General features: G+C 49.3%; 11 protein-coding genes across 11 annotated transcripts; 9 read left to right on the forward strand and 2 right to left on the reverse strand.

Annotated features, from left to right (window-relative positions):
- Positions 1-142: 142 nt before the first annotated feature.
- On the reverse strand, positions 143-1435 carry N7506_005254 (acyl-CoA desaturase; the record flags this gene model as incomplete). Its single annotated transcript, XM_056954548.1, has 2 exons — positions 143-1146; positions 1207-1435. The coding sequence occupies 2 exons, from the start codon at positions 1433-1435 to the stop codon at positions 143-145; spliced, it is 1233 nt and encodes a 410-aa protein (XP_056813437.1).
- Positions 1436-2315: 880 nt separating this feature from the next.
- N7506_005255 (uncharacterized protein) lies at positions 2316-3756 on the forward strand (the record flags this gene model as incomplete). The annotated part of the gene is given in 2 exon segments (XM_056954549.1): positions 2316-2580; positions 2591-3756. The coding sequence occupies 2 exon segments, from the start codon at positions 2316-2318 to the stop codon at positions 3754-3756; spliced, it is 1431 nt and encodes a 476-aa protein (XP_056813438.1).
- A 1504-nt stretch (positions 3757-5260) lies between these two features.
- N7506_005256 (uncharacterized protein) lies at positions 5261-5554 on the forward strand (the record flags this gene model as incomplete). Its single annotated transcript, XM_056954550.1, has 1 exon — positions 5261-5554. The coding sequence occupies one exon, from the start codon at positions 5261-5263 to the stop codon at positions 5552-5554; it is 294 nt and encodes a 97-aa protein (XP_056813439.1).
- Positions 5555-6457: 903 nt separating this feature from the next.
- N7506_005257 (uncharacterized protein) lies at positions 6458-8631 on the forward strand (the record flags this gene model as incomplete). Its single annotated transcript, XM_056954551.1, has 6 exons — positions 6458-6987; positions 7034-7290; positions 7340-7571; positions 7623-8402; positions 8448-8524; positions 8591-8631. The coding sequence occupies 6 exons, from the start codon at positions 6458-6460 to the stop codon at positions 8629-8631; spliced, it is 1917 nt and encodes a 638-aa protein (XP_056813440.1).
- A 783-nt stretch (positions 8632-9414) lies between these two features.
- N7506_005258 (UbiX family flavin prenyltransferase) lies at positions 9415-10029 on the forward strand (the record flags this gene model as incomplete). Its single annotated transcript, XM_056954552.1, has 1 exon — positions 9415-10029. One exon carries the CDS (start codon positions 9415-9417, stop codon positions 10027-10029), a length of 615 nt encoding a protein of 204 aa, XP_056813441.1.
- Positions 10030-11392: 1363 nt separating this feature from the next.
- Positions 11393-13111, forward strand: N7506_005259 (putative extracellular lipase; the record flags this gene model as incomplete). Its single annotated transcript, XM_056954553.1, has 1 exon — positions 11393-13111. The coding sequence occupies one exon, from the start codon at positions 11393-11395 to the stop codon at positions 13109-13111; it is 1719 nt and encodes a 572-aa protein (XP_056813442.1).
- Positions 13112-13302: 191 nt separating this feature from the next.
- Positions 13303-15562, reverse strand: N7506_005260 (putative alpha-amylase; the record flags this gene model as incomplete). The annotated part of the gene is made up of 9 exons (XM_056954554.1): positions 13303-13950; positions 13997-14237; positions 14293-14439; positions 14489-14651; positions 14698-14926; positions 14982-15090; positions 15141-15256; positions 15314-15352; positions 15407-15562. 9 exons carry the CDS (start codon positions 15560-15562, stop codon positions 13303-13305), a joined length of 1848 nt encoding a protein of 615 aa, XP_056813443.1.
- Positions 15563-16674: 1112 nt separating this feature from the next.
- N7506_005261 (putative glucan 1,4-alpha-glucosidase) lies at positions 16675-18811 on the forward strand (the record flags this gene model as incomplete). Its single annotated transcript, XM_056954555.1, has 6 exons — positions 16675-16924; positions 16974-17257; positions 17304-17400; positions 17450-18087; positions 18139-18508; positions 18546-18811. The coding sequence occupies 6 exons, from the start codon at positions 16675-16677 to the stop codon at positions 18809-18811; spliced, it is 1905 nt and encodes a 634-aa protein (XP_056813444.1).
- Positions 18812-19610: 799 nt separating this feature from the next.
- N7506_005262 (WD40 repeat domain-containing protein) lies at positions 19611-20847 on the forward strand (the record flags this gene model as incomplete). Its single annotated transcript, XM_056954556.1, has 2 exons — positions 19611-20687; positions 20740-20847. The coding sequence occupies 2 exons, from the start codon at positions 19611-19613 to the stop codon at positions 20845-20847; spliced, it is 1185 nt and encodes a 394-aa protein (XP_056813445.1).
- An 890-nt stretch (positions 20848-21737) lies between these two features.
- N7506_005263 (alkene reductase) lies at positions 21738-22730 on the forward strand (the record flags this gene model as incomplete). The annotated part of the gene is made up of 1 exon (XM_056954557.1): positions 21738-22730. One exon carries the CDS (start codon positions 21738-21740, stop codon positions 22728-22730), a length of 993 nt encoding a protein of 330 aa, XP_056813446.1.
- Positions 22731-23412: 682 nt separating this feature from the next.
- Positions 23413-25351, forward strand: N7506_005264 (FGGY-family carbohydrate kinase; the record flags this gene model as incomplete). Its single annotated transcript, XM_056954558.1, has 3 exons — positions 23413-23556; positions 23656-24216; positions 24293-25351. The coding sequence occupies 3 exons, from the start codon at positions 23413-23415 to the stop codon at positions 25349-25351; spliced, it is 1764 nt and encodes a 587-aa protein (XP_056813447.1).
- Between the last annotated feature and the right edge of the window lie 391 nt (positions 25352-25742).

Genomic DNA, 25742 nt, shown 5'->3' on the forward strand with positions numbered 1-25742 from the left:
CAGGTTCCAGATTGCCGAGGTGCTACCCTCCGATACTTGTCAGTTTGCGCAAATGGGCATTCAGCCTTCAGCTCCATCGCCCTCTTCGAATACTGCACTTCCTGGTTGCCACGACTCGAACGCTAGTGTGTGGAGCTGGCACTCATCCGCGAACCGGTTTTGTCAAACGAGCATGTCGCATGGAGGCTAGCAGGTTTCTAGCAGCGATTGAATGGTCATATATTGCTCCATTGAAAGCCTTGCTTGCATCTGTGCCGATGTTACTTGAGATAATCCCCGCTCCACCAGGGTGATGCTCGATGAAACTGTTAACATCATAGATGATGGAGTCGATGAGAAGTAAGCGACGCCCGAGACGAGACTCCCACTTGTACTCGTCCAAAGACATCCAAGGCAAGTTTTCCTCGGGAATTCCCCAATCCAACATCTTCTTCTCGCCATCCAGTACCAGTTGTCGTTCCTGGAGTCTTGATTTCTCGATCTCGTTTTTGGGGAACTGTTTCAGATTTTTAACAACCCCAATCCAGTGTAACAAAGATATCAACCACTTTGTCGGATCGTAGGAATACCACTGAATGCCATTCCGGTAGTCCCGTGGAAAATGGTGGTGGAAGTTATGAAACCCCTCTCCCATGGTAATGAGGGCAACCGCCAAGTTATCCCTCGGAGATCCTTTTGACGAAAAGGGTTTCCCACCCGCCCAATGGGCTAGAGAGTTTACACAGCAGGTCGCTTGTTGGACGAGAAAAACCCGCAAGATACCAGCATAGATCAAACCTCCAAGCCAGTCGCCAGACAGCAAGCCCATTGTCGTGGTGGGAATCACAAAGCCCATCGACACAAAAAGCGGCAAGTAGTGGCGAGCCTGCCACTTGACTACTGGGTCCTTCGAGAGATCGTCAAAATCAACTCGGCCAACTAATCTGGTGTCTCGCTTTAAGACAGTCCAGCCAATATGTGCGTACAGCAGTCCATAGTTTACACCGTATGGATCTTTGTCGGAATCGGAATATCGATGGTGAGCTCTGTGGTTCTTGGACCAGGCCTGAATAGTACCTTGCCCAGAGCTTGTCCCGAGAACAGCCAGCACTAACTTCACTCCAGTGCTTGCTTCATATGACCTGTGCGCCCACAGACGATGGTAGCCTAAAGGTGCGATGAGCATCTAAATTTGTTTAACTTCGTCTTTCAGATTTAGTATCGCACCTGCAGTTATACTCAAAATGCCAAGGGAGTAGTAAACCAGTGAGAAGATTGCCGTTTTACCCTGAAGCGGGACAAAACATGCAGCGACGGATCCAAAAGCGGGGAGCAGGATGAGAAGACTAAAGCGGTACCATTCGATCCGTTGAAATAGTCGATACAAGTCTTTGAAAATCGTAATCTGATCTTCATGAAAGGTATCATCTTCTGAGGCGAGGTGGACTATTGCCATAACTCGAAGTAGTGTACTTTCAAGGTTGAACTTCAAGGACCTCGAACTGTGGGTAAGATAGGAAATTGTCCAAATGTTGAAATGAACACTGTATGCTGTGGGCAAAAGGCTGCGGGCTTATATTTATGTGAAGATATGTTTAATACCTTTAATATTAAAGAGTTTCGATTTTGATGATGAAGAACGAGATGAAGCAAATACCGAAACCACCTAGAGCGAAACTGTGTCACCCGACTACAATATTTAGACGATCTATTGCCACCCAAAGCGAACAATCAAGGCCCAACTAAAAGACGGTGAGAACCTTTGTCACTTCACGAGAAGCTCAGTTCCTCAATATGCCACAGATCCGCGAATGAAGTGTAACACAATGTGGCGTCAGTGGTTTCCAAGGTTGCACCGGGATCCTGCATGAAGATATGATATGGTGGGTTCTGCATACATTACACACTCAACCTCGGAATCATGGAAGAAACATCAAGGACGTGTTTACGAAAGTCGCTGTTGGAGCGTGATACACAATCGAAAATATTGACTCCATATTTTCCACTCCATAGACAGGACTGGAAATCCTGCATAAAGTGGTAAATCAATGATCAAAGTTGATAAAATGGAATTATGACGCGGGAATAGCGGGTATCCATCTCCAATGCAGAGTAAATCAGAATCAGCTGCACTTCAAAGCAATATGGTCCCACAAAACGCCCCTTACATCGAATGATCCCCACCTAATAGATTGTACTCCGTACGACATGATCGATTATCTCCTACTACGTGTACTAGACCCGAGCTCAGCTGTTTAAAGCCAGGACGAGAGGACGACCATTATCATTCATGATTCATTCGTTCAAGCAAGCTTGCAACGAACACAATCATCAAGATGTGGGACTTCTATACCGGGAAGAACTTGTTCATCACTGGAGGATCGGGATTCCTGGGGACAGCTTTGATCTACCGTCTTGTTACCCAAGCCCCTGCCGCCCATCTCTATATCCTCTGTCGAGGTGGTCTCCCGTATGTAGACTTTGTGTCCACTACCTTGGTGCCTCCGTCACAGAGATTGATCATGAGACAACAGGAGGCTAATAAAAACATGGAGCGAGGTCCTCCCACAACATCAAGTGGAGCAAATGACCGATCCAAAGGTCGTTTCAGTGCTGGATGGAGACATGTTACAGCCAGACTTTGGGTTGACCTCCAACAATTTGGACATCATTCGTCGGCAGGTTCATGTGATCATACATTCGGCATCCTCAATCGCACTTTTAAGCTCGCTGGCCAAACTGGTTTCACCTGTGATCGAGGTCTCAGAGCGTCTGGCTCATTTTGCATTGGAGTGTAAAAACCTTGAGTGTTTCGTCTACGTCTCTACAGCTTATGCTAATGGTCACTTGTTCTCTCAAACCGACATGACCTCGGAAATTGAGGTTCAGGAGGCTATATTTCCACTGAGTCATTCAACAGTCTCCAGTGACAAAGATGACAGCCTACAGCAGGAGTGGTATCAAGTACGAAAGACTGGTTCCTCTACTGCCTTCGAATCTCATGATTTTCCTTGGGCATATGCATACGCAAAGCATCTTACGGAGCGGCTAATTACGCGTTTATTCGATTCTTCCGACAAGCGTCTACTGGTCATAAGACCATCTATCATTGATCCAGCCCAATGCTTTCCATACAGAAATTATTGCCGCCCTATGTCAAGCCCCCACGTTATCGCCTCCGGGGCATTCTGCTTGGTACTTTCGCGCACAGTGTGTTTCTCATCGCAATTTCGAAATCCAGATCAAGAGTCAACCTTGGATCAAGTTCCAGTGGATGTGGTAGTTGACCGACTCCTAGTACACCTGGCTAGTGGTACCTCTGGGCCGGTTCACACAGTCGCCGGAGCCGCGCGAATGCCATTTCTGCACAGCTGGAATTCTTCTTTCAAATATCGTCGGATTCCCTGGTCTCTTCGACTGAAATGGGTTTCTGACTCTCGGGAATCAAAGAAAATCCACGAAATTGGTAAATTATACCGTGTGATCGGTATGAGTTTCAACTTTGTCGAAGATAAGTCTACAGCTATTTGGAATCAACTTCCAAGATCAGAACGCTCAAAGTTACACTTGTTTGCCGATAAAGACATGTTATTCTATGGTCACAAGCATATTCGAAGAGAGCATGTTTGGACCTGCATAGTCCATTTGACGAAACGGCGGAAAGTGACTCGATGGTTAGCAAAATTGCTATATCAATCCCTGCAATCCGCGGAGTCACCTGAAGGGAGCGAGTCAATTTGTCCTTGTGTGTCCCAAGGCTCAAAGGGGCAATGTTGAGCAATGACATCGTATGCGGTCTTGGAATGTATGAAATACTCATGTGCTCTCGTGCTTGTTAGCTCCGGGTCGTGATACCAAATATCCCAAGCTTACCATGCCCGATCCCCGAATAGGAAACCTTTTTGATCCCAGGCAGTTGAATGATAGGTTATTTTTCCCATAAAGCACGTAAGACGGAGCTTAGCCTTTCCATCAAGTCACAGTATCCCACAGCCGGGCAATATTTTTCATCACGATACATTCTTTCTATCGTGCTCTCAATGAGCTCTGGGCTCTTTAGGGCTCTTTTCGCTTGCTTCTGATTAGAAACCCCGCTCTTCATCAAATTCGACGCTATTCGGAGCCCAAGACCTGATCCATAAAACCACACCCTAGACGTGCGAGCTGACGGAGCCCCGGCGGAGTCATCCCGAGATCGTGTCCAAGTGGCCCAGTCAGGTCATACAGTGTCATCGCGGTGAGCCCTATCTTAGCTGACAATCCTGTCATCGACAATTTATACCTTCAGGTCCCTTTTTTTAAATATCCATGGCTGAACCACAGGATCATAAATGGTCCAGTCTGAACTGTCTCACAGCATAGGTAGCAAGCCCACCTCCAGTTTCAAGAATAATACTGACGTTGAGACCCTTTTTTGGTCAACAGCGGGACATAAAATAAGGGTTTGCACATAGCCATGACGCCCAAAGCTCAGCCGGGACTCCCGACGTTGAAGTATAACATCTCCGCCATCTTCCGGGAGTGGGTATTCCTGCTGCCCAAATGCAAGTGAACCTTTGGCCAATGGAGGTCTCGATGCACAAAGACCAGAGCTCCAGGTTTGGTTACGCTCTGCACCTTGAAACAAGCCACCTCACTAGGTATTAGATTTCTCGAGTACTAATACACCTCTGAGCGAGCATTTTATTTCCATTCAGAAGCCGGCGTGAGTAAAGAGTAACCGGCACTGATGTATAGGTATTGGAACCTACCATCACTCCAGACCATTAAATGGTCTGTGAAAAAGGCAGAGTTTTCAATAAGATAAAGGGTGCTCCGTCAACAGCGCCGGTCTAGACTTTTTGTGACAAGTAAACTCCCACCCTGGATGCCCCTGGGAGCTACCATGGATTCACCACATCGGGGCCGCATAGTGCCGTCCCTACCACATTTCAATTCCAAATATCACGGACAGGTGCGGGTTTGCTGTCATCATGCACTAATAATTTGGATCTATCATTCTGACCAAATGGATCCTGTTGTCGGATTACATGTCCGCTGGCCATGTATATAGCTTTCCTCCTTCCCAGGCCTTAGATGATCCCGGTCTACCATTCAACAGTCCGCGAGTGCAAGATTGACTCTGGGTCCACCGTTTTAAACGAAAGTCTTTTGATATATACAATATCCCCTGGGTCTCAAAAATTCCAGTAAGTAACGCCTCCGTCTGCAATGAATTCCACGCCCACATGTATTCATCTGCAGGATCATACTGACAGAAAATCGCTCCCAGCTATCCACCATGCATTTCCAACTTCCAATTCTTCTGGCTTTGGTGACGCTTGCTGTAGCCTTCCCAAAGTGGGACAAGGACAACAAGAAAGGTGGTTCATCGGATGGCAAGGACGGTGATGGCGATCACAAGGATGACCCACAGCCATGGGATGGAGATAAACATGACGGCCACAATCGCACCATCTGCATCTCTATTCCCGATGAAAAATCTTGGTTTGCTATCAGCCCTTCTGGCGATAAGCATTCTTTTGATGACCTGAAGTGGGATTCTGGCTCTGGTAGCTCCGATGGCAGCTACTAACCTGGGTCAACAGGCTTTTGGTAAGCAGAACACGATATCTACCGAAAGGTACAGGTTGCTGAGAGTTATCAAACATTTAGGCCCCTATATCGGGAGTGAATTTCACCGAGCCACAGTCAATATCTTCAACCTTTAGATGGAATTTGATACTCCCATACAGTCTTTACGACAGTTCGCTAGATACTCTACCGTTGATCTTTTCTGATGCAAATTCCATAACATTCGTTTCAATTTTGAACTTTTAACCTCCCTCTCAGGGTGGTTACGTTCACATCATTAGTATTATCAAAAGGGGGCTCTGCAGGATTGCTTCTGGACTACAGCAAATTTGATCCCTTTCTTTATCTATGCAAACGTTGGCGATGAAATTTAGTTTCATTGAGACAGTATCAACTACCATCCATTCCAGCTAAATTTTCGGCGTTTTCTTGACTTTGGGAGCTTTGCGCAAAGGGACTAAATCTTTACCATTTCACGATTCCTGAATAGTGACATCCGTTGATGGTCATGAATGTGATAAGTATCACTTGCAGTACGTCGGAGGATGACATCCTACCCCCGAGACCATCCCCAGTTATTTTATTTACTTATAGTATATTCCCAATTAGCCTCAGGTAAGATCATCTTTGAAAAAAGAAACCGAAGTTCCGCGTTGGAGTTGTATACTGTCTTATAGTCATCAGGTCACATGACATCGGCCATTCGGCAATTGCCGTGAGTTGCATCCGGCGGCTCACACCATCACCATCCTCACGAACAGATCAAAAATGTGGACAACTTGCAGTCTTAGTGATCCGGACCATACATCATACACAATTGTTTGAGACATGAGCAAAGCTAGTGCCGCTCAGAGAATCTCACTCTAACTCTCGGTCTCCGGCCCCTCGGCACCTTCGGCATAATATGAACGCGCCAAGCCATGACGAAGTCGATCGGGTATTGCGCCTCAAGCGCAAAGAAAGAGAAGCAAGAGCATGCTACCCCTGCAGGAAAAGAAAGGTCAAATGTGATGGCATTCAACCCTGTCGCACGTGTCAGAAGCGGAATCACCCGCATATATGCACCTACGACCCACCACGCGATCCAAGAAGGGAGGCCTCTCACGCTGCCTCGAATGTTCACTCCGCGTCACCAAGCCCAGCACGCGCGCAACAATCGCGATACCGGACCAATGCCACGGTGACTGCTCCTGCCACCACTTCTTTGCGACCTGACGATACAGGGAAGAATTATGTCTACTCAGGAGACAACTCGGTCGTTTCGATACTGCGCTCGAGGGCTTCCGATGCCAATGATTCTATGACCCGCGATCTTGGATCTGTCTTGGGTCTCCAAAATACCTTCAATAACTACCCATTTATGGACTCCAAGACTCCCCAAGAGAAATGGGTATCGTTGCTCGGTGTTCTACCTCAGCGGAACGAAGTATTGAAGTATGACCCTCTCACTCGAAGGAAGATCGCAAACTGACATTCCAAGATTTTTTCATTACTACCGTGTGACAGCTTATCCGTTCAATCCCATCCTGGCAGATATGGATCGCTTCGAGTCGGACATGTGCACATATCTTAATGCTCATGCGGCAGGGGAACTACGAGGCGAAGACAGGATAGTTGACCGATGGGCAAGTGACAAGTCTGTTGGTCATATCAGTCTCCTGTTGGCTACCCTTGCTGCCGGGGCTCATTACTCGGACATTGACTATCCCCAACGGTTCGAATTGGCAAGTGATTTCGGTGAGCAGTCCATCGATGTGGTTTACAAAACAGTGACTTATCCCCACAGCTCGACGCTCCTTCCACGCGCTCCGCCTAGCCAACTTCCTTTTCAGACCAAGCCTCGATATTGTTCAAACACTTCTGATTCTTGGCAATACATTGCAAAATATGGGCCAATCAGATGCGGCGTGGGCTTTATTAGGAACCACGATCCGGCTCGCCCAAACGATGGGATTGCATACTGAACGGAGTACTTTACAGTGGCCGGAATATGTACGGAATAAAACGCGACGCCTTTGGTGAGTGATGCCTCTCTAGCATATCAACCAAATTCTTGCTAATGGGCACAGGTCCACTATCGTCTGGCAGGACAGCTTGCTATGCATGTGCTACGATCGGCCACCGATCGTGACAGTCACCGGATGGACAACCGACGACACTCTTCTGCAACGGGGTGAGCTATCCTATCAAGAAATCATGCACTCTCTGTGCCGACTCATCCTTGACATCATTCGGCCGGATACGTTCGTAGGTGAGTTTGATCGGGCGATTGAAGCTCTCAATCGGCTAGACTCGCTCTACCAGCACGGGCAGCCTCATCTTCAACTGCGCGACAACTGCACAACCCTTCAACAGCACCTCGAGCACCTTGCCCTCAAAATGCATTCGTCATTCTGTGTATCCGTGGTTTGCCGCCCAGCGATGAAACAATCACAACCGCAGCCGCATCTCCTCCAGACCAACATTCTTCGGAGCCGGGCAAAGGGAAGTCTGATCGATGCCTCGCGAGCATTCCTCGATTTCCAAGCACTGAGTGTGGTCCCATTACGTAGTTGGTCGATGGTGCATACTGTGCTGAGCTCCACCCTCCTTCTCTGTATCTGGGAAGAAACGCGAAATGACCCTCAATGCCGAGACCTCCAACAGTGCGTTATCGACGTGTTCACTGCATCTGAGTCTCGAGCAACGGATGAAGGTAGTGCAGTTAACGACGGCCAGTGGTTATCTGCGAGACATATCCGTGCGCTGGTGACTTTGCGCGGAGCCTTGGATCGAGAACCTGAAAGAAATATGGCCGACAGTGAGCCCTGGTTAGGACAAGGTGTGAACAACACTGGCTTTGGCCCGGGGTAAGTATCTTCACGTTGTGTTTTAAACCCTACTAACTTTACTAGAATGCCTAATGACCTTTTCAACGATGTCAACCCGTTTGACAATTCGCCCGTGTCTTACCTCGATATGATCATGAATGGTATGCACATGAGAATGAATTCAACCGGTGGTTGAACGCATATCCCTGCTAACACTCCTCTTGTAGGTCCGATGTTTGACATGAGCCAGGAAAACGGGTTTCTTTAACACAGCGTGATGTAATGAAGTTTGAGGATATTTATAGTGAAGCCATTCACAAAAGAGATGCAGCTATACCTAGGTAGCAACGGAGTAGTCCTGGAATAGAAGCAGAAAGGTAGCGAAGATGCTAAGTCGCTCCAGGTGAAAATCTCAGTGTCAAGACACAATTGTTATGTTTGACCATCATGATCAATGATTGTTGGTTCAGTGGAGCAACAAAGTTTGTAAGGGTACTGATACTTTCTAAGGTGGATCTCTTTGAGAGAAGAGGCCAAAGTATTATGTGAGGGGAAGCAACAAATGCCGATGCTTCAATTTGCATAAAAAATCAGCAGTGAAGCATAGATGCCTAGCTAACCGTATCATCGTCAGAAACCAATTTCCAAGATGTGGCTGGACCGAGAAGACCAGTTCTGGCTTTCGGCATGCTCGGAGGCTCGGTCTCGGGGCCTCGGAAGGGATCCACCGTTATACTCAAAATCGGGCCGTTGACAAAACGGCTGCACGACATCGGAACTCGGCCCATGATGCCGTGAAGAGTGTGCGGATGAGATGAAATCTTCTCGCCACTGATCTGCTATAAATGATTTGCATTGCAGCATGTTCAACCCCGATCATACTTCGCTATACCTCACATCCACAAACATATATCTCACACCACTCATCTCTCAACAGGGGTGATCAACTACGTCGACTCTACTCGTCAATCAAATGCTGTCTCTTCTTTCAGGCACACACACTCCTTCCTCAGCCCACGCCTCGCCAAGTGGCAGTCCACCCGAATCATCAATGCCAACGGAAACCCACGTCCAACATGCTTCTCAGCCAACCCCTCCGAGAAGACGAATCGTCGTCGCCATGACCGGCGCCACCGGCGCGATTCTCGGCATCAAAGCGCTCATCGCTCTTCGTCGCCTCAACATCGAAACCCATCTCGTCATGAGCAAGTGGGCCGAGGCCACAATCAAATACGAAACCGATTACCACCCTGCCAACGTCAAGGCACTAGCCGACCACGTACACAACATCAATGACATGGCTGCGCCTATCTCAAGTGGCTCATTCAAGGCTGATGGTATGATCGTGGTACCATGCAGTATGAAGACACTTGCTGCGATCCACAGTGGCTTCTGCGATGACTTGATCTCGCGCACTGCGGATGTCATGCTCAAGGAGCGACGAAAGCTCGTTCTTGTTGCAAGGGAAACCCCCCTGAGTGATATTCACTTGCGAAACATGCTTGAAGTTTCACGTGCGGGTGCTATTATCTTCCCACCCGTGCCAGCTTACTACATCCGCGCTGCTTCCGTGGATGATTTGGTCGATCAGAGCGTCGGCCGCATGCTCGACCTGTTTGATCTGGAGACCGGAAACTTCTCCAGATGGGAAGGCTGGGAGAAATGAGATTCCCATGTGAAGAACTTGGATCGGGATTTCTTTGTGCATTTTATGGTGTTTCTGGGCGTCTGGAAGTTGCATTTTCCGTTTATAGAAGGAGACTTGAACAATCTTACAATAGAAGGCAAAAATAGTCGATAATCTCACGTGTACACGTTTTCGTGCAACGCAAATCAAGGTTCAGATGGTGTTATGACGAGTGTAGAATATCTTCCAAGGTTCTTTTGCGGCGCCCAAGGTGGACGGGGATTCAAGTCAATTTCCAAGCAGCCGGTTGCAAAGTTGCCGTGAGGGGGCGCTGAGAGCTGTATGCGATGAGGGAACATTTCATTCTGGTCACTTGATGATCCCTGGTGTTCCAAGATTCTTGGCCGGAGCATTGCGGCTCTAATGCACAGTCATTTGCATGGTCTGCCACGACCATTGATTGGCAAAGCTCGTGTTAGACATGTCCTAATGTGGGAAAAGCTAAGCCAGACTGTAAACCTTCGATTCTAGTACATATGATTGACCGAAATTCCGGGCACACGGCGGTTTTCCATGTGTGAAGAACTCAGTCAATGATTTGTTGATCTTTCTGCACTTCGGGCACGGGAAAAAGATTACCGACGGCCCTAGAACAACCATGAGAAAGGGAAATTGAGCTGAACGGGGGCGTCCATAATTGAAAGGCCGGGATAGCGACCGGGTGATTCTATAACCAGGTCTATGGTGCACGCAGCCTGGAGCACTGATATATATGCTTCAACAACACTTGTATCTCACAATATTGGCAACGTACTGAGTAAAAATGTAATGATGCCTTCCAAGGTTTGATAATTTTGCGTAGAGTCGAGGTATGCGCCCCTTGCGTCAGGGCTGACTGGGACTGTATCCGCGGCATTCCCGGTCCTTCGTGCAGTACTCCCAAACCTTGTCGGCGGGTTGTGGCCAAGGCACATTGACACGATTATTTATCGACACAATTAGGTTTCCTTCACCATATCCTGGGCTATCACATCTTATGCAATACAATGGTTTGTCAAAATTTGGTTGTTCGCATGGCAAGAGTCCTCATGATCACCGCCGGTCCAATTTCCGCTTTTAGCAGCAAACAAGATTCAGTATCATTTGAGGGCAATGCTGAATCTCAACCCCCAAAAAACGAGCAGGGATTTACGATCCTTTCGAGGAAAGATGCATGCTTGTGACTAGAGAATCAAGCCAAGTCTGGGGTCGATTGTGGAGACACCGCATTCTATATCTACCCCTTTGCCTCCTTTTGAAAACGAGGAATTCAAAGCAAACTCTACGTGAGTTCCGATCACGAGCTAGGTTCGATCATTGCTTTCTGATTGAATCGATCTTGAATCCCAGTCAAGCGCTCGCAATGGCTCCCTTTTTGGGTGCTCTATTGCTCGCCATCGCCTTCGCCTTGGCCTTGCCTTTGGCTTCAGCTGTACCAGCACTAAAATCAAACAAATGGATTTTTGGTCCGACTGTCACAATTACCAAGCCAAACGCGATTGTGATCGGCGCGTCGGCCAACAATGTTGATAGCTTTGATGGCATCCCATTTGCACTTCCTCCAACTGGACCACTTCGGTTGAAGCCGCCTCAGCCAATCCAGAAACCCCTGGGTATTATCCAGGCAACATCTCAAGCGAGATCTTGTCCGCAGTTTCTCGCCAGTACAGCGACAAGCCATCTCCCGAACTCTATCTTGGCCAATGTTGGCAATATCCCTATCTTTCAGGAGATTGCCAATACAGGCGAGGATTGTCTGACCGTCAACGTGCGCCGTCCAGCAGGCACAAAGCCCGATGCAAAATTACCGGTCCTCGTATGGATCTTCGGAGGCGGCTTTGAAACAGGCTCGACTTCAATGTACGATGGCGCAAGCGTGGTCACAGATTCTGTTGCACTGGGCATGCCCGTCATCTACGTGGCCATGAACTATCGTCTCGGTGGATTTGGGTTCTTGCCAGGGGCCGAAGTGCTCAAAGACGGTTCGGCCAACCTCGGTCTTTTGGACCAACGCCTAGCTCTTGAATGGGTTGCGGATAATATTGCATCCTTTGGCGGCGATCCGACAAAGGTCACCATTTGGGGCGAGTCTGCCGGAGCCATATCCGTGTTTAACCAGATGGCACTGTATGACGGTGACAACATTTACAATGGGTCGCCACTTTTCCGCGGAGCAATCATGAACTCGGGGAGTATTGCACCTGCAAATCCCGTGGATTGTGTGAAGGGTCAAGCAGTCTACGACACGGTGGTCAGAAATAGTGACTGCAAGGGAGCATCGGATACACTAAGTTGTTTGCGGGGGCTGGACTATACCAAGTTTCTCAATGCTGTCAACTCAGTTCCAGGGGTCCTAGGATACAACTCTGTCGCGGAATCGTATCTTCCGCGACCCGACGGAAAGCTCCTGACCGATTCTCCAGAGAGGTTGGTGATTGATGGGAAATATGCGGCAGTCCCATTCATCAACGGGGACCAAGAAGACGAAGGAACGATCTTTGCTTTATACCAAACCAACTTGACTACTACGAACGACCTTGTCGACTATTTTCAAAACCTTTACTTCTTCGATGCCTCTCGTCAACAGATCACAGATCTCGTGGCGACCTACCAAAACAACACGCTGGATGGTTCACCCTTCCGTTCTGGAGACGCGAACAACTGGTATCCGCAGTTCAAACGTCTGTCTGCCATTCTAGGTGACATTTCATTCACCCTTACTCGCAGGGCTTTTCTTAACTCCTCGCACAAGTCAAAGCCGGGTGTTCCGTCTTGGTCCTATCTTTCTTCTTATGGTCACAACCTGCCTTTCCTCGGAACATTCCATGGATCGGACATATTGCAGTTATTCTTCGGGTTCCTCCCGAATTATGCCTCCAAAGCAATGCAATCATATTACCTATCATTTGTCTATGATCAAGACCCCAATGCAAGGGCTGGGAATTATATGAACTGGCCACAGTGGAGCGGCAACCACTCCCTAATGCAATTTTTCGATGACCATGGTGCACTGTTGTCGGATGATTTCCGCCAGGACACATATGAGGTTTTGACGAAGGATTATACCTCGTTCCGTGTCTGAGATTCCAGAACTTCCGCGCGGAACCTAACAATGTCACGAAGTTATGCTGAGATGTGCATATGACATCATGGACTGGGGATTGTTTCTTATTCGGTTAACCTCTGCACTGAACATAATTGTTGGTTGCACTGACTTTATCTCGTAGCTAGCAGTACTGAATGATATTTTGACTATGTACTGTTCGAATCATACTACCTCCACGAAGCAGTCACTGTGGCTGTTGTTCCTGAGCATCCGCTCGGCACAGTGTAGGAGCGATTAGGATCACTTTCCCAAGTCACAGTGGTGGAACCACTAGTCTTCTGAATGAACTTGTACTGGAATACTGTTCCCACTGGCAATGTTATCGTGGCCTGCCACAGGGGGTTGGAAGATGTATAACTTCTTGCAGATAGCGCAATGGCACTGCTCGCATCCCAACTTCCCAGCTGGCTGATCGACCCTGAGATATACACATTTTGTCCGTATGCGGTGGTCACTAGCTCTTTGAACAGCACTGGAAGTGCAGTCGCTTGCGTGCAGGCTGTGCCTGTGGCAGTCGCTGCGGTCGTGGTAGTTGTAGAAGTCGTTGAGCCGCACAAGCCAGTGGTGGAGAGTGATGAAGCCGGTATGAGAGCGCGAGGGAGACCCGAAGTCATTGGAACGGGGATGTTTCCACTTGAATCGACGGTGATGGATGTACATGTGTATAGCTCCATCAGCTTGGTGCCCGAGGAGTATCCGCTACCGCTCAAGGACAATGTGTAAGATGATCCGGAAGCTCCGTTGTTAGAGAGGACCGTGATCACTGAGCCCTTTTTCATGGCCAAGGTATGACTGTCCTGGTAGAAGGGAGAGTTCTGTAGAATATAAGCGATGGTCCCAACGACGAGTTCAGTGCCATACCTTCGTGGTGATATAACTGGAGTCTGCGGAGACCGCCAGCTTGCGGATCTTGTTAGTGGTGGCAATCCACTGGTAGAGCTCTGCCGTAGTAGAGTAGCCCGAAAGCCAGAGGGCTTCGCGGTTGGCAGGATCACTCGCGCCGCTGTAGTGCTGCTCTTGGCCGGAATAAATGATGGGGATGCCATCTGACAGGAACAAAAATGAGATCACATTCTTGGCTTGTGAATAATCGTTCGTGTAACTGATGTGATGTGCTTAGCTTAGTGTCTGTAATTTGGAGGTTGAATTGACTTTACCTTGGGAACCGTGGATTGTCGTGGTTCTCGATGAAATTCCCCAGCAAAGTCGGGTCAGCACAGTCGGACGCCACCGTGTTGATCATGTTGTACAAATTGCTGATGCTCCCACTGGACGATTGGAATGCATACAGCAGTTGGTAATAACTGAATAGGTTAGCAAATACAAAAATGGATATAAGGGTAAATGTCATACATCGGGTAGTTCAAAACACCATCCAGATAATTTTGATAGTCGCAGGTGTAAGCTGGGTCTCCATCGAAGATCTCTCCCACCGAGTAGACACCTGCAGCGTCGTTGAACCCAGGCCAGAATGACTTCTGCACGTGCTTAACAGTATCAATGCGCAATCCGTCAACTGTAAAAATTAACAAAAGACTCTATTTCAAGGATTCCCAACATACTGGAATAATTCGACACCAAATCGGAGATCCAGTTGTTCCAGATTGTTTGGACTGAAGTCTGTGATGTATCCAAGTCTGGCAGAGATACCGTGGTATCCCCGAGCCAACAATTCTCGACATTGGATTGATCGTCGTAGTTGCTGATCAGACAATAGGAGTGGAAATAGGATGATGAGCTGAAAGGGTTGAAGACACTGTAGTCCACACTGCTTCCAATACCAGCATATCCCTATAGAGAATTGTGAGCATTATGAACTTGGGCTACGTTTGGCAGAGGAGCATACCATGTGATTAGCAACCACGTCGACCATCAAATACATCCCTCGGGCGTGCAAAGCCGCTGAAAGTGCCTTGATATCGGCGGCAGTTCCATGATTTGGGTTTACATCGTAACTAGTTCGGTAGATTAGGGCTGAAATACGGTATAGGGGCTTATACCGTACATGTCCTGTTGCCAGTACCCATGGTACGCCGAGCCATCGCCAGTGTTCCCGGTCAATTGTTCGGTGATAGGGGTGATCCAGATTGCGGTGAATCCCATTCCTTGAATGTAATCCAACTAGACGCCTGGTGCATTAGACGAAAGGTTCAAGCGACTTTCAAACACATCACTCACGTGGTTGATAATTCCCTGCCAGGTGCCGCCACAATAGATCTGGGAATAGTTAGTCGTCCTGCCAAAAAGAAATCTGAAGGTGTGCCTAGTTACCCTGTCACCGGTATTGCAAGTAGCGGTGGTTGAGTTGTCATCACGCCCGAATCGATCAGTTAGCAAGAAGTAGATTGATTGACTTCGCCATTCAGCAGGCGTCAGGGCCAGTGCCATCTGCCCCAATAGGAGCAGCACACTTAGAGAAAAGAGCATGATTGTCGTGACCGTGGCTGAACTTTTGACTTGTTCGGTGACTCCGAAGTCCCACGCAGAGAGAAGGGTGGATCGGCCGGCGTCGTCCGATTTATATATGCCGTGTCTGTACATCCGCCAACCAGGTCATCAGCCCACAACCTTCGCACAAGATGCTGCAAATTGATGAAACCTCCGCTGCCAGCCGTTGAAGCCTAGTGATTCCGTAAATCCAGTCCAATCGGTAAATCCGAGTCTGATCATTGGATCGCATCCCGACAACTTCATCTCGCTAAGAGGCAGGGGGAATCCTCAAAAACCTGGAAGCGATGGAAATCTCTCATGCCGGGCCGACATGGTATAAACTGACCAACAGGACTCGAAGAACTTCATCACGCCAACGCAGGCACCTTGAGGGTGCATCACATTAGCTCCGCGCCAGTCTTCAAGGGGGCGATCCTCCGGGGCTTAGCTGAATCCCCGGCATTCTTCACGGCCCCACTCCTTCAGGGCCAGCCCGTCGGTTGGCGAAACCAGAAAATGCAAAAAATCGATGCTCGATTCACATGCAAGTCATATCCCTGCCAAAGCGCCACTTGTATTTTCCTGCCAAATGGGCCAGGGACGAGGTGGGCGGGAGAAAATTGATTGGTCGCTAACAGCGCGCACCGCACATATTAAGACAGGGGACGGAAATTCTGCGGGGTCAAATGTCGGAGATGACGAGGCGGCATTTTCAAGATCCCACCTTATTGCCAACCTATGCTTGGTTTGGGAGGGTGAATGTACGCGACTGGAAGGCGATTCTTGACCAGCCTGGGAGGTCTTGCATGTGTCTCGGGAGATATTCGATCCGCCTGCCGGAGAGGGTAGTGATGAACTCCCCTGAGAAGAGCCCCCGGAGATATTTGCGGGGCTAGAAACACATTCTCAGTGGAGATGAAAAGTGATGCGCGTTGCAGAAGCGAATTAGCGATCTCCGCTTCGACTATGTTTCTCCGCTCCGACTGCAAGCCCATGCGATAGTGTGTGCGGCCTATGCGATCATTATGCAAATCGCTTGCTTTTCCAGCGATGGAATATAAAAAGCAAGGTGATCCCCACGAGAATTCAGATCAAATCAACTTTCTGACATGGCTCCTCGGTTTTGGACTGCGCTTTGGGCGCTAACTTTCGGTCATGCTGCTCTCTCTGCGCCGCAGATCGCCTTGGCGGACTTTGCCTTGGCACCTCGTGCGACGGGCAGTTTGGATACTTGGCTGGCGTCAGAGACTGCAGTCGCCAGGCAGGGGATCCTGAACAACATCGGCTCGGCTGGCGCGTACTCTGCGAGCGCAAAGCCGGGAATTTTGATCGCAAGTCCGAGTACTTCGAGCCCGGATTGTAAGTGCAGAGCTTTCAGGTCTTGGAAATGTACTGATGATGATCATAGATTACTATACCTGGACTCGGGATTCGGCTCTGGTGTTCAAATCCCTGGTGGACATGTTCAAGAACGGTGACACTGCTCTTCTCACCGTGATTGAAGAATACATTAGCTCGCAGGCATACATTCAAACCGTCTCCAACCCCTCCGGGGGTCTCTCGAGCGGTGGTCTGGGAGAGCCAAAGTTCAACGTTGACGAGACGGCGTTCACTGGCTCCTGGGGTCGGCCCCAGCGAGATGGCCCGGCTCTTCGCGCCACCGCTCTGATCTCATTTGGACAATGGCTTATTGTGAGTTACCCAGACAATGCAGATCATAGCTCGCTAACAGACTTAGGATAACGATTATACTACCTATGCAACCAATATTGTCTGGCCCATTGTACGAAATGATCTCTCATACGTCGCACAGTACTGGAATCAAACCGGTTATGGTCAGTGTCACTACACTTTTGAATCTGGACCCTGCTGATGGCGTAATAGACCTCTGGGAAGAGGTATCCGGCTCCTCCTTCTTCACTATCGCCGCCCAGCACCGTGCCTTGGTTGAAGGCAGTACTTTCGCAAGCCAAGTTGGGGCATCATGCTCTTACTGCGATTCACAGGCGCCCCAAGTGCTCTGTTTCCTGCAGTCATTCTGGACAGGCTCTTATATCCTTGCCAACTTTGGCGGCGGCCGCTCCGGAAAAGACGCCAACACCCTCCTAGGAAGTATCCACACCTTTGACCCCGAGGCAGGCTGTGATGACACAACCTTCCAGCCCTGCTCTGCTCGAGCCCTGGCAAATCACAAGGCAGTGACCGATTCTTTCCGGTCGGTATACACGATCAATTCCGGAATCGCCGCTGGAAAGGCTGTATCGGTGGGCCGCTACTCAGAGGACTCTTACTACAACGGTAATCCCTGGTATCTGTGCACCCTGGCTGCGGCAGAGCAGCTATATGACGCTATTTACACATGGAACCGCATCGGGTCTTTGACCATTACCTCCGTGTCTTTGAGCTTCTTCAAGGACTTGTACGGCTCCGCAGCTACAGGGACATATTCTTCGTCCAGTGCCACATACTCTTCGATTGTCAGCGCAGTGAAGACTTATGCCGATGGATATGTTAGCATTGTGGTATGTTCGGCTCTCAGGGTAATAACAGAGTTGAACTGACAAGATCAACAGGAAAATTATGCTCTGAGCAATGGCTCCATGTCCGAGCAATTCTCCAAGTCAGACGGATCTCAGCTCTCAGCGCGCGACTTGACTTGGTCGTACGCTGCTTTGCTGACCGCCAACGAGCGCCGCAATGCCGTCGTGCCTGCACCCTGGGGCGAAACTGCTGCTAGCAGCGTCCCTGCGCAGTGCAGCTCTACTTCTGCGATTGGCACCTTCAGCACAGCGACCAACACGGCTTGGCCATCGACCCTGACCAGCGGGGGGAGGCAGTGGGACTACCACGACCGGAACCGGGACAACTACCAAGGCCACCACCACAACCTCAACCAAGACGACATCCACAACCACTTCATGTGTGACTCCCACTGCGGTGGCGGTGACTTTCGATGTCATCGCTACGACTGTCTATGGAGAGAACATCAAGCTTGTTGGCTCGATCTCCCAGCTCGCTTCGTGGGATACCAGCAGTGCGATTGCTCTCAGTGCTTCCTCTTATACTTCGAGCAATCATCTCTGGTATGCGACCGTGACACTTCCTGCTGGGTCTACTTTCACCTACAAGTACATTCGTGTCGCGAGTGATGGCTCAATTACGTGGGAAATCGATCCAAACCTGTCATACACCGTGCCCAAAACATGTGGTACTTCCGCAGTCACAATCAGTGATACGTGGAGGTAATAAGACATGAGGACGCCAAGTGGAATGCTGTTCTTGTTCTCAAAGGCCTCGGGTCATAACTGTGTTGATGAAATGCTTCTGAGCTACATGCCCAGCCTTTCACTTCTTGGATATACTTAGTCTGAATGATATCATATAGCACGAGAGCTTCGAGTCCAAAGTTCAGCCTAATCGTAGACTATGAGAAATTCCTGTGAAATGACAATAAAACATGTGTTGCTGGTTCTAGAAACGGTAGATATAAGCAAATGAGTCCACGGGTGTTGCTTCTGATGTAATTTATATTCCATGCCAGCTCAATAAGGCGTGGAAGGGGTAAACCCCTGCGGAGCGGAGTGAGGCTCTGCGCCACCTCACACCAAGTCCTTCCCTACAAGTTCGGTGACCTTCTCAACTTCCAAGCAGACAAACGTCGGTGTTACTTCTTTACTGGATTTCGTTCGTTTCCCTGAGTTGAACGTATACACGGCCTCACGCCTCCAGGTTTGTGATTGTTTGTTGTTTATTGTTTACCTCGGACAGCATCACCTAGAACCCCTACGCGATGATTGACCCACGCCAAGCTGCTAGGCAAATGGGGCTGTGCCGATCTGCGCCTGATGAGGTCATCGATGAGTGGTCAAAGCGAGATCGAGAAAATGGACCGAAAAAGGGGCTGTGAATCGCGCCAAAGTCATGTGGGGTCAGGGTTTGTTCAGGATGTTCAAAAGTGGATCTCGCAGTTCTCCTCCGTCATCATCATCCTCTTCAATGCTCAACCCTGGGAAGCACCGTCAGCTGGACTGAATCGCTGGTCAGGATGTGGGCCAACACAAACCCGAGACACCTCGCCTTCCGAGCCCACGATCGACATGTCGTGACCTGTCTGCAGTTTGATGAGGATAAGATCATAGCAGGGAGCGACAACTGCAAGATCAACGTGTACGACACAAAAACTGGCGCGCTTCGGGCCATATTGGAAGGGCACGATGGTGGCGTCTGGGCGCTTGAATACTACGGAAACACTCTGGTGTCTGCATCGACCGATCGCACCATTCGAATATGGGATATCGAAAAGGCCGAGTGCACACATGTGTTTAATGGTCACACCTCAACAGTGAGGAATTTGCAGATATTGCCTCCGACGCAGATTGGCGAGGAGACGGATGTTCCAGTCGCGGTCCACGACTCGCCGTTAATCATCTCGGGCTCTCGTGATTTCACACTGCGGATTTGGAAGCTTCCTCGACCAAGTGATCGACGGAATGTACCCCAAGATGCAGCACAGTGCGACGGGGAATGTCCATACCTGGTCCACGTGTTGAGTGGTCATCAGCATACTGTCAGAGCAATGGCCGCATACGGGGATATTGTGGTTAGTGGCAGCTACGACTGCACTGTTAGGGTCTGGAGGATCTCAAGCGGAGAGTCTCTGCATCGGCTAGAGGGCCATGAATCCAAAATTTACTCGGTCGCTCTCGATCACAAGAGGAACCGCTGTATAAGTGGATCTATGGACCACACGGTCAAGATCTGGTCAATCGAGACCGGCGCGATGTTGTCCAATCTAGAGGGGCACACGTCGCTCGTAGGTCTGCTCGAGCTGAATGATGACCTGCTCGTCTCCGCAAGTGCAGACTCAACACTCCGGATCTGGGATCCTGCGACCGGCCAGTGTCGGAAAGTACTCGGTACTCATACAGGAGCGATCACATGTTTCCAGCACGATCGTCATAAAATCCTATCGGGATCCGATAGCAACCTCAAGATCTGGGATGTTCAGCAAGACTACTGTGAAAGGAACCTTCTAACTGACCTCAGCGGCGTCTGGCAAGTTCGTTTTCAAGGCCAGTATTGTGTCGCAGCAGTCCAACGTGCGCAGCAAACGTACATCGAGGTAAGTGTCTTTGAATGGCTGCTGCTAATCTGTCGCTGATTCATAATTTCAGATCCTCGACTTTGCCTCGCCATACGAAGGCGTTCCTCCCAGCCAGTGGGGGAGGCGAATTGTAGTTGGTGAGCTGGGCGAAGAACTTGAATATGCAACCAAGGAGTGATCACTATATCTGGCACCGTGGCCAGATTAAATGAATGAGTAGGATCCTATCTATGAACCAAAGCAGAGAAGACCTTTTTTCCAGCAACTAGATTCTATCTATCCATTCCGAAATTTGTCTTCTGCGAGCCCAGATGGGTCTCAGGTAGCAAGTTCGAGTGATTTAAGATAGAGAGCTTGGAATTTGCCCAACCGTGTACTGATCAAATGGCCAACATATCAATTTGTGGTCCGCAACCTTGGAAGTATTGGAATGAAAAACTGCCACCACCGATGCGAGACCGAAATACTTAGGTTTTGCTCCCTTCAAAGAACTTTTGAAGATCGCAAGCAACTAGCTTTCTCGGGGTCTACAGGGCTTTCCGGAAATGATGGCGAAACACCTCCATCTCCAACTTGCCAAGACCACCTCCAACATCTCAAGATCGCCCCACAAATACCATGATTCATATGATTCATAGTATCCGTCCCTTCCGACCGCAGTAGGCAAACGCCAGAAGGGACGGATGTTTCGCTGCAACGGTTCTTGGAGACTGTTTGGAGAAAAGTTTGAAAATCGCCGAAGAGGAATCTTTCCAAGGTTCTTCTTTTAGCTGACAAAAATCGATTAGGAACAATCATGATGCTGGAATTGAACGTATAGTTGTTTGTCTCACTATAAGTATCTGTTCTTCTCCCTGACTTTGTGAAGTTTACTCTTTCATAGCAATCGACCCGTCACATCCTTTGGACATATCTCGTTATACCCACAACGCGGCATAGCTAGGGGAGCCACGCAAAGATGACCAAGCTCTTTGAACCACTGAATATTGGACCGATGTCTTTAAAGCACCGCGTCGTCATAGCCCCCCCACACGTTTCCGTGCAGATGACGATCATGTTCAGCTATCCATGGCAATCGAATACTACTGCCAACGAGCATCTGTTCCTGGTACTCTTCTCATTACCGAATCATCGCTCATATCCCCGGCTCACGGTGGTTTTCCCAACGCACCTGGAATGTGGAACGATGCACAGGTCGATGTATGGAAGAAAATTGTCTATGCAGTTCATGCACGTGGATGCTACATCGTCTGCCAATTGCTTGCCCCAGGCCGCGCTGCAGATGCTCAGACATTGCAAAGGGAAGGCGGCCACGAGGTATTATCATCGAGCCCAGTCCCATTGACGGATGTCGCTCCGGTTCCTAAGGCTATGTCAGAAGATCAAATTCAGAGTGCTATTGCGGACTATGTCATCGCCGCTGAAAACGCTATGCGTGCCGGCTTCGACGGTGTTGAAATCCATGGCGGTAATGGATACCTACTCGATCAATTCCTTCAGGACACCTGCAACACGCGGACGGACCGATGGGGTGGTAGTATTGAAAACCGTGCAAGATTTGCAGTCGAGGTTGCGACAGCTATTGCGAACGTCATTGGTGCGGAAAAGCTTGGATACAGGCTCAGTCCTTGGAGTAGTTTCCAGGGTATGAGAATGGCACATCTGATCCCTCAGTTTTCGTACTTGATCGAGAAACTGAAAGCCCTCGAACTCGGATACCTGCATGTTGTTGAATCCCGTGTGAATAACAATGTTGATATCGAGAAGACGGAAGATATTCAGTTCGTATTGGATATATGGGGTCCAACCAACCCTGTTTTGGTGGCAGGTGGATTTACTCCAGAGTCTGCAAAAATTGCAGTTGACCACGAATATCAAAAAAGTAATGTTGCGGTTGTCTTCGGAAGACATTACCTCGCCAACCCGGATCTACCATTCCGCATCCAGCATGATCTCAATTTGAACAAATACGATCGGTCGACCTTCTACACACCGAAGACGCCCACTGGATACACTGACTATCCTTTCAGCGCTGAATACCTGACCACAAACAATGGCTAGTCAATACACATTTTACACTAGATTTGACAGGGTATCAATCGGGGTGAAAAAAGAGACAAATTCAGACATTTCCAAAGCATAGTTCTTGAACACAACGATGAACAATAGTGTCTGACCCCGTGACCTATAACCATTCTTCAGGTCCGAGATAAGGAAACTTCAAGGTCCCAACACAATCGAAAGGGGAAGAAACCCTACCTGGTCGAATTGTTTGCTGGCGTTGTGTCCAGTTTCGACCAGTTTCGAGGATATATACCGAGGCATTCATTTTTGAAAAGCGCCATATCGCTCCCTGGAAGGGCCAAATAGTCTCACATACCACTGAAGAGTCAACCGGTATACTTGTACTGAGAAGAGTCCTCAAATTAAAATACCGATCAGCAAATTCGAGTGTGATTGTTCTTTTTAGCGAAGTCAGTTGATCACCGTGTGGGGTTGCTCCGCCAGACGGGCAAAACGGCGAAAACGCCGAGGATCCGATGATGCTGACCACCATGTTGCGATTTGGCCTGACTTGGTCACGGTGGCAACAACGCCCCCAATGGCTCGTATCAGGAGGAAGGGGTATTTCAACGTCTTCTCCAGCGTGTTGACGGACACCGTTTCCATAGGTTGGGTGTGTCGCGCGTTGACAACAATCCCGAGGTTACTCTGATCAGCACGTTTATGAAAATTGCCGGAGATGGTTCTAGCGAAAGAAGGTTTCTACATTGGCATTGATGTCGGAACTGGGAGTGCGCGTGCTTGTCTCATCGATCATCATGGTGAGATTGTCGATGTAGCGTCGGAGAACATTGGACTTTGGCAACCGGAGCAAGAATACTATGTGCGTGTGATCCCCGTGCCCTCGAAAACTACAAATTTCCCAATGCAGTTGCTTGAGGAATGGTCTGAGTGTTGAAGCTGATATCAGTGCTTGACATAGGAACAATCGACCTCTGATATCTGGCGATGCATCTGTCTAGTCGTCCGCCGCACGCTCGAAAACAAGCAGATCTCACCGTCTCTCGTGCACGGGATTGGATTTGATGCGACTTGCTCGCTGTCACTCTTCTCGCGCACGACCGATGAACCAGTATCCGTCACCGGCCCCGACTTCGACACCGATCACAATGTGATACTTTGGCTGGACCACCGTGCCACGAAAGAGACCGCGGTCATCAATGCCAGTGGACACAATGTGCTACGCTACGTGGGTGGGAAGATGTCGCTGGAGATGGAGATCCCGAAGATCCTGTGGTTGAAAAACAATATGCCGGCGGATATGTTTGCGGACTGCAAATTCTTTGATCTTGTCGACGCATTGACCCATATCGCGACGGGCGGAGACACACGAAGCTTTTCCAGCATAGTGTGCAAACAGGCATATATCCCAAAGGGAGTCGATGGAAGTGTCAAGGGCTGGCAGGAAGACTTTTTGGAAGAAATTGGCTTAGGCGAATTGGGTGCACGAAATTTCGATCGCATTGGAGGTGTAAATGGAGAGGTATGTTGATTGGTTATCACACCAGGACGCATCGCTTGGTCCTCTGAAGAACTATCGACTGATGTGATATTTGAAGAACGGTCGCCATCTGCACGCCGGTGAGTTTGCTGGGGCACTCTGTGAAAAGGCTGCCAGTGAGCTGGGCCTCAACCCGGGCACCGCCATCGGAAGCGGCGTAATTGATGCCTACGCCGGATGGATTGGCACGGTTGGTGCGAAAGTCGACATGGACAAAAAGGCACACAAGGCACACGCCGATGCGGTTCTTGAAGGATCAGATGAGAGGAGGGAGGTTTTTTCACGGCTTGCTGTCGTGGCTGGAACCTCCTCATGTCACATTGCCATGTCACCAGATCCGGTTTTTGTTCCCGGCGTTTGGGGACCGTATCGTGACACAATTTTCCCAGAGTGCTGGATGGCCGAAGGAGGCCAGTCTGCCACTGGCCAGTTACTCAAGCATATTGTCGAGACCCACCCAGCATATGAGAAAGCTTTATCCGGTGCTCAAAGTCGAGGAATGAACATTTTCGACTTCCTGAACGCGCGACTGAACGAGTTGGTGCTTGAGCGGAAACAATCCTGTGTCGCAGATCTAGCACGATATTTCTTTTTCTATGGAGACCTTTTCGGCAACCGGTCCCCACTGGCTGACTCAAAGATGAGGGGCTCGATTGTTGGTCTGTCGAGTGATGTTTCTGTCGAGTCCTTGGCCATTTATTACTATGGCACGTTGGAGTTCATCGCTCTGCAAACCCAGCAGATTGTGGAGACGATGAATGGATCGGGTCACCACATTCGATCCATCTTCATGTCAGGGTCGCAGTGCCAGAACAGCATTCTGGTCAACTTGATTGCCTCTGCATGCAAGATGCCCGTAATTGTTCCGCGGTACATCCACGCGGCGGTGTGTCACGGGGCTGCCATGCTCGGCGTCAAAGCTGCCAGTGTTGATTCCGAAGGAAAAACCTCGGATCTTTGGGACGTGATCGACCAAATGAGTCAACCCGGACAGGCGTTCTATCCGTCGACAGACGAGCGTGAGAACGCGATCTTAGGCGCGAAGTATGAGGTTTTCTTGGATCAATGCGCGAGGCAGCAAGAGTACCGAGCCATCATGGACAGGGCGACGGTTTAAGTACTTGTGAGTTGTGGAGTTCAGTTTTGAGGTACATAACCTCAGCTCGCGGTAGCCAAAGGAAGAAGGGAAAGCGACGAGACGCAGCCGAGATGACGCCGGGATTTCGGGTGGTAATCATTGTGTAATGTACTGTCACCGTGAGCATGCGAACCAATTAAAAGAGAGAATGACCAGGTTCTCCCATACATGACATACGTGATCAGTGTCTCGGCCTAGCTGGTGATGTGGGCGCCTGTAGGATAGTTTGAAACACCGCGGTAATTTGAGAATTGATCTCATGCCTACTATTTTTGAATCTCTAGACCGAAGAGTGAAGACGAAACCATTCGAGATCAACAAGCAATTTCCCGATCAAATCCATTTTGCCCGCTTTTTGAGAATCTCTCCG

This window comes from Penicillium brevicompactum (genome assembly GCF_028827555.1).
Source record: "Penicillium brevicompactum strain IBT 35665 chromosome Unknown utg000003l_segment0_segment0, whole genome shotgun sequence".
NCBI lineage: Eukaryota > Fungi > Ascomycota > Eurotiomycetes > Eurotiales > Aspergillaceae > Penicillium > Penicillium brevicompactum.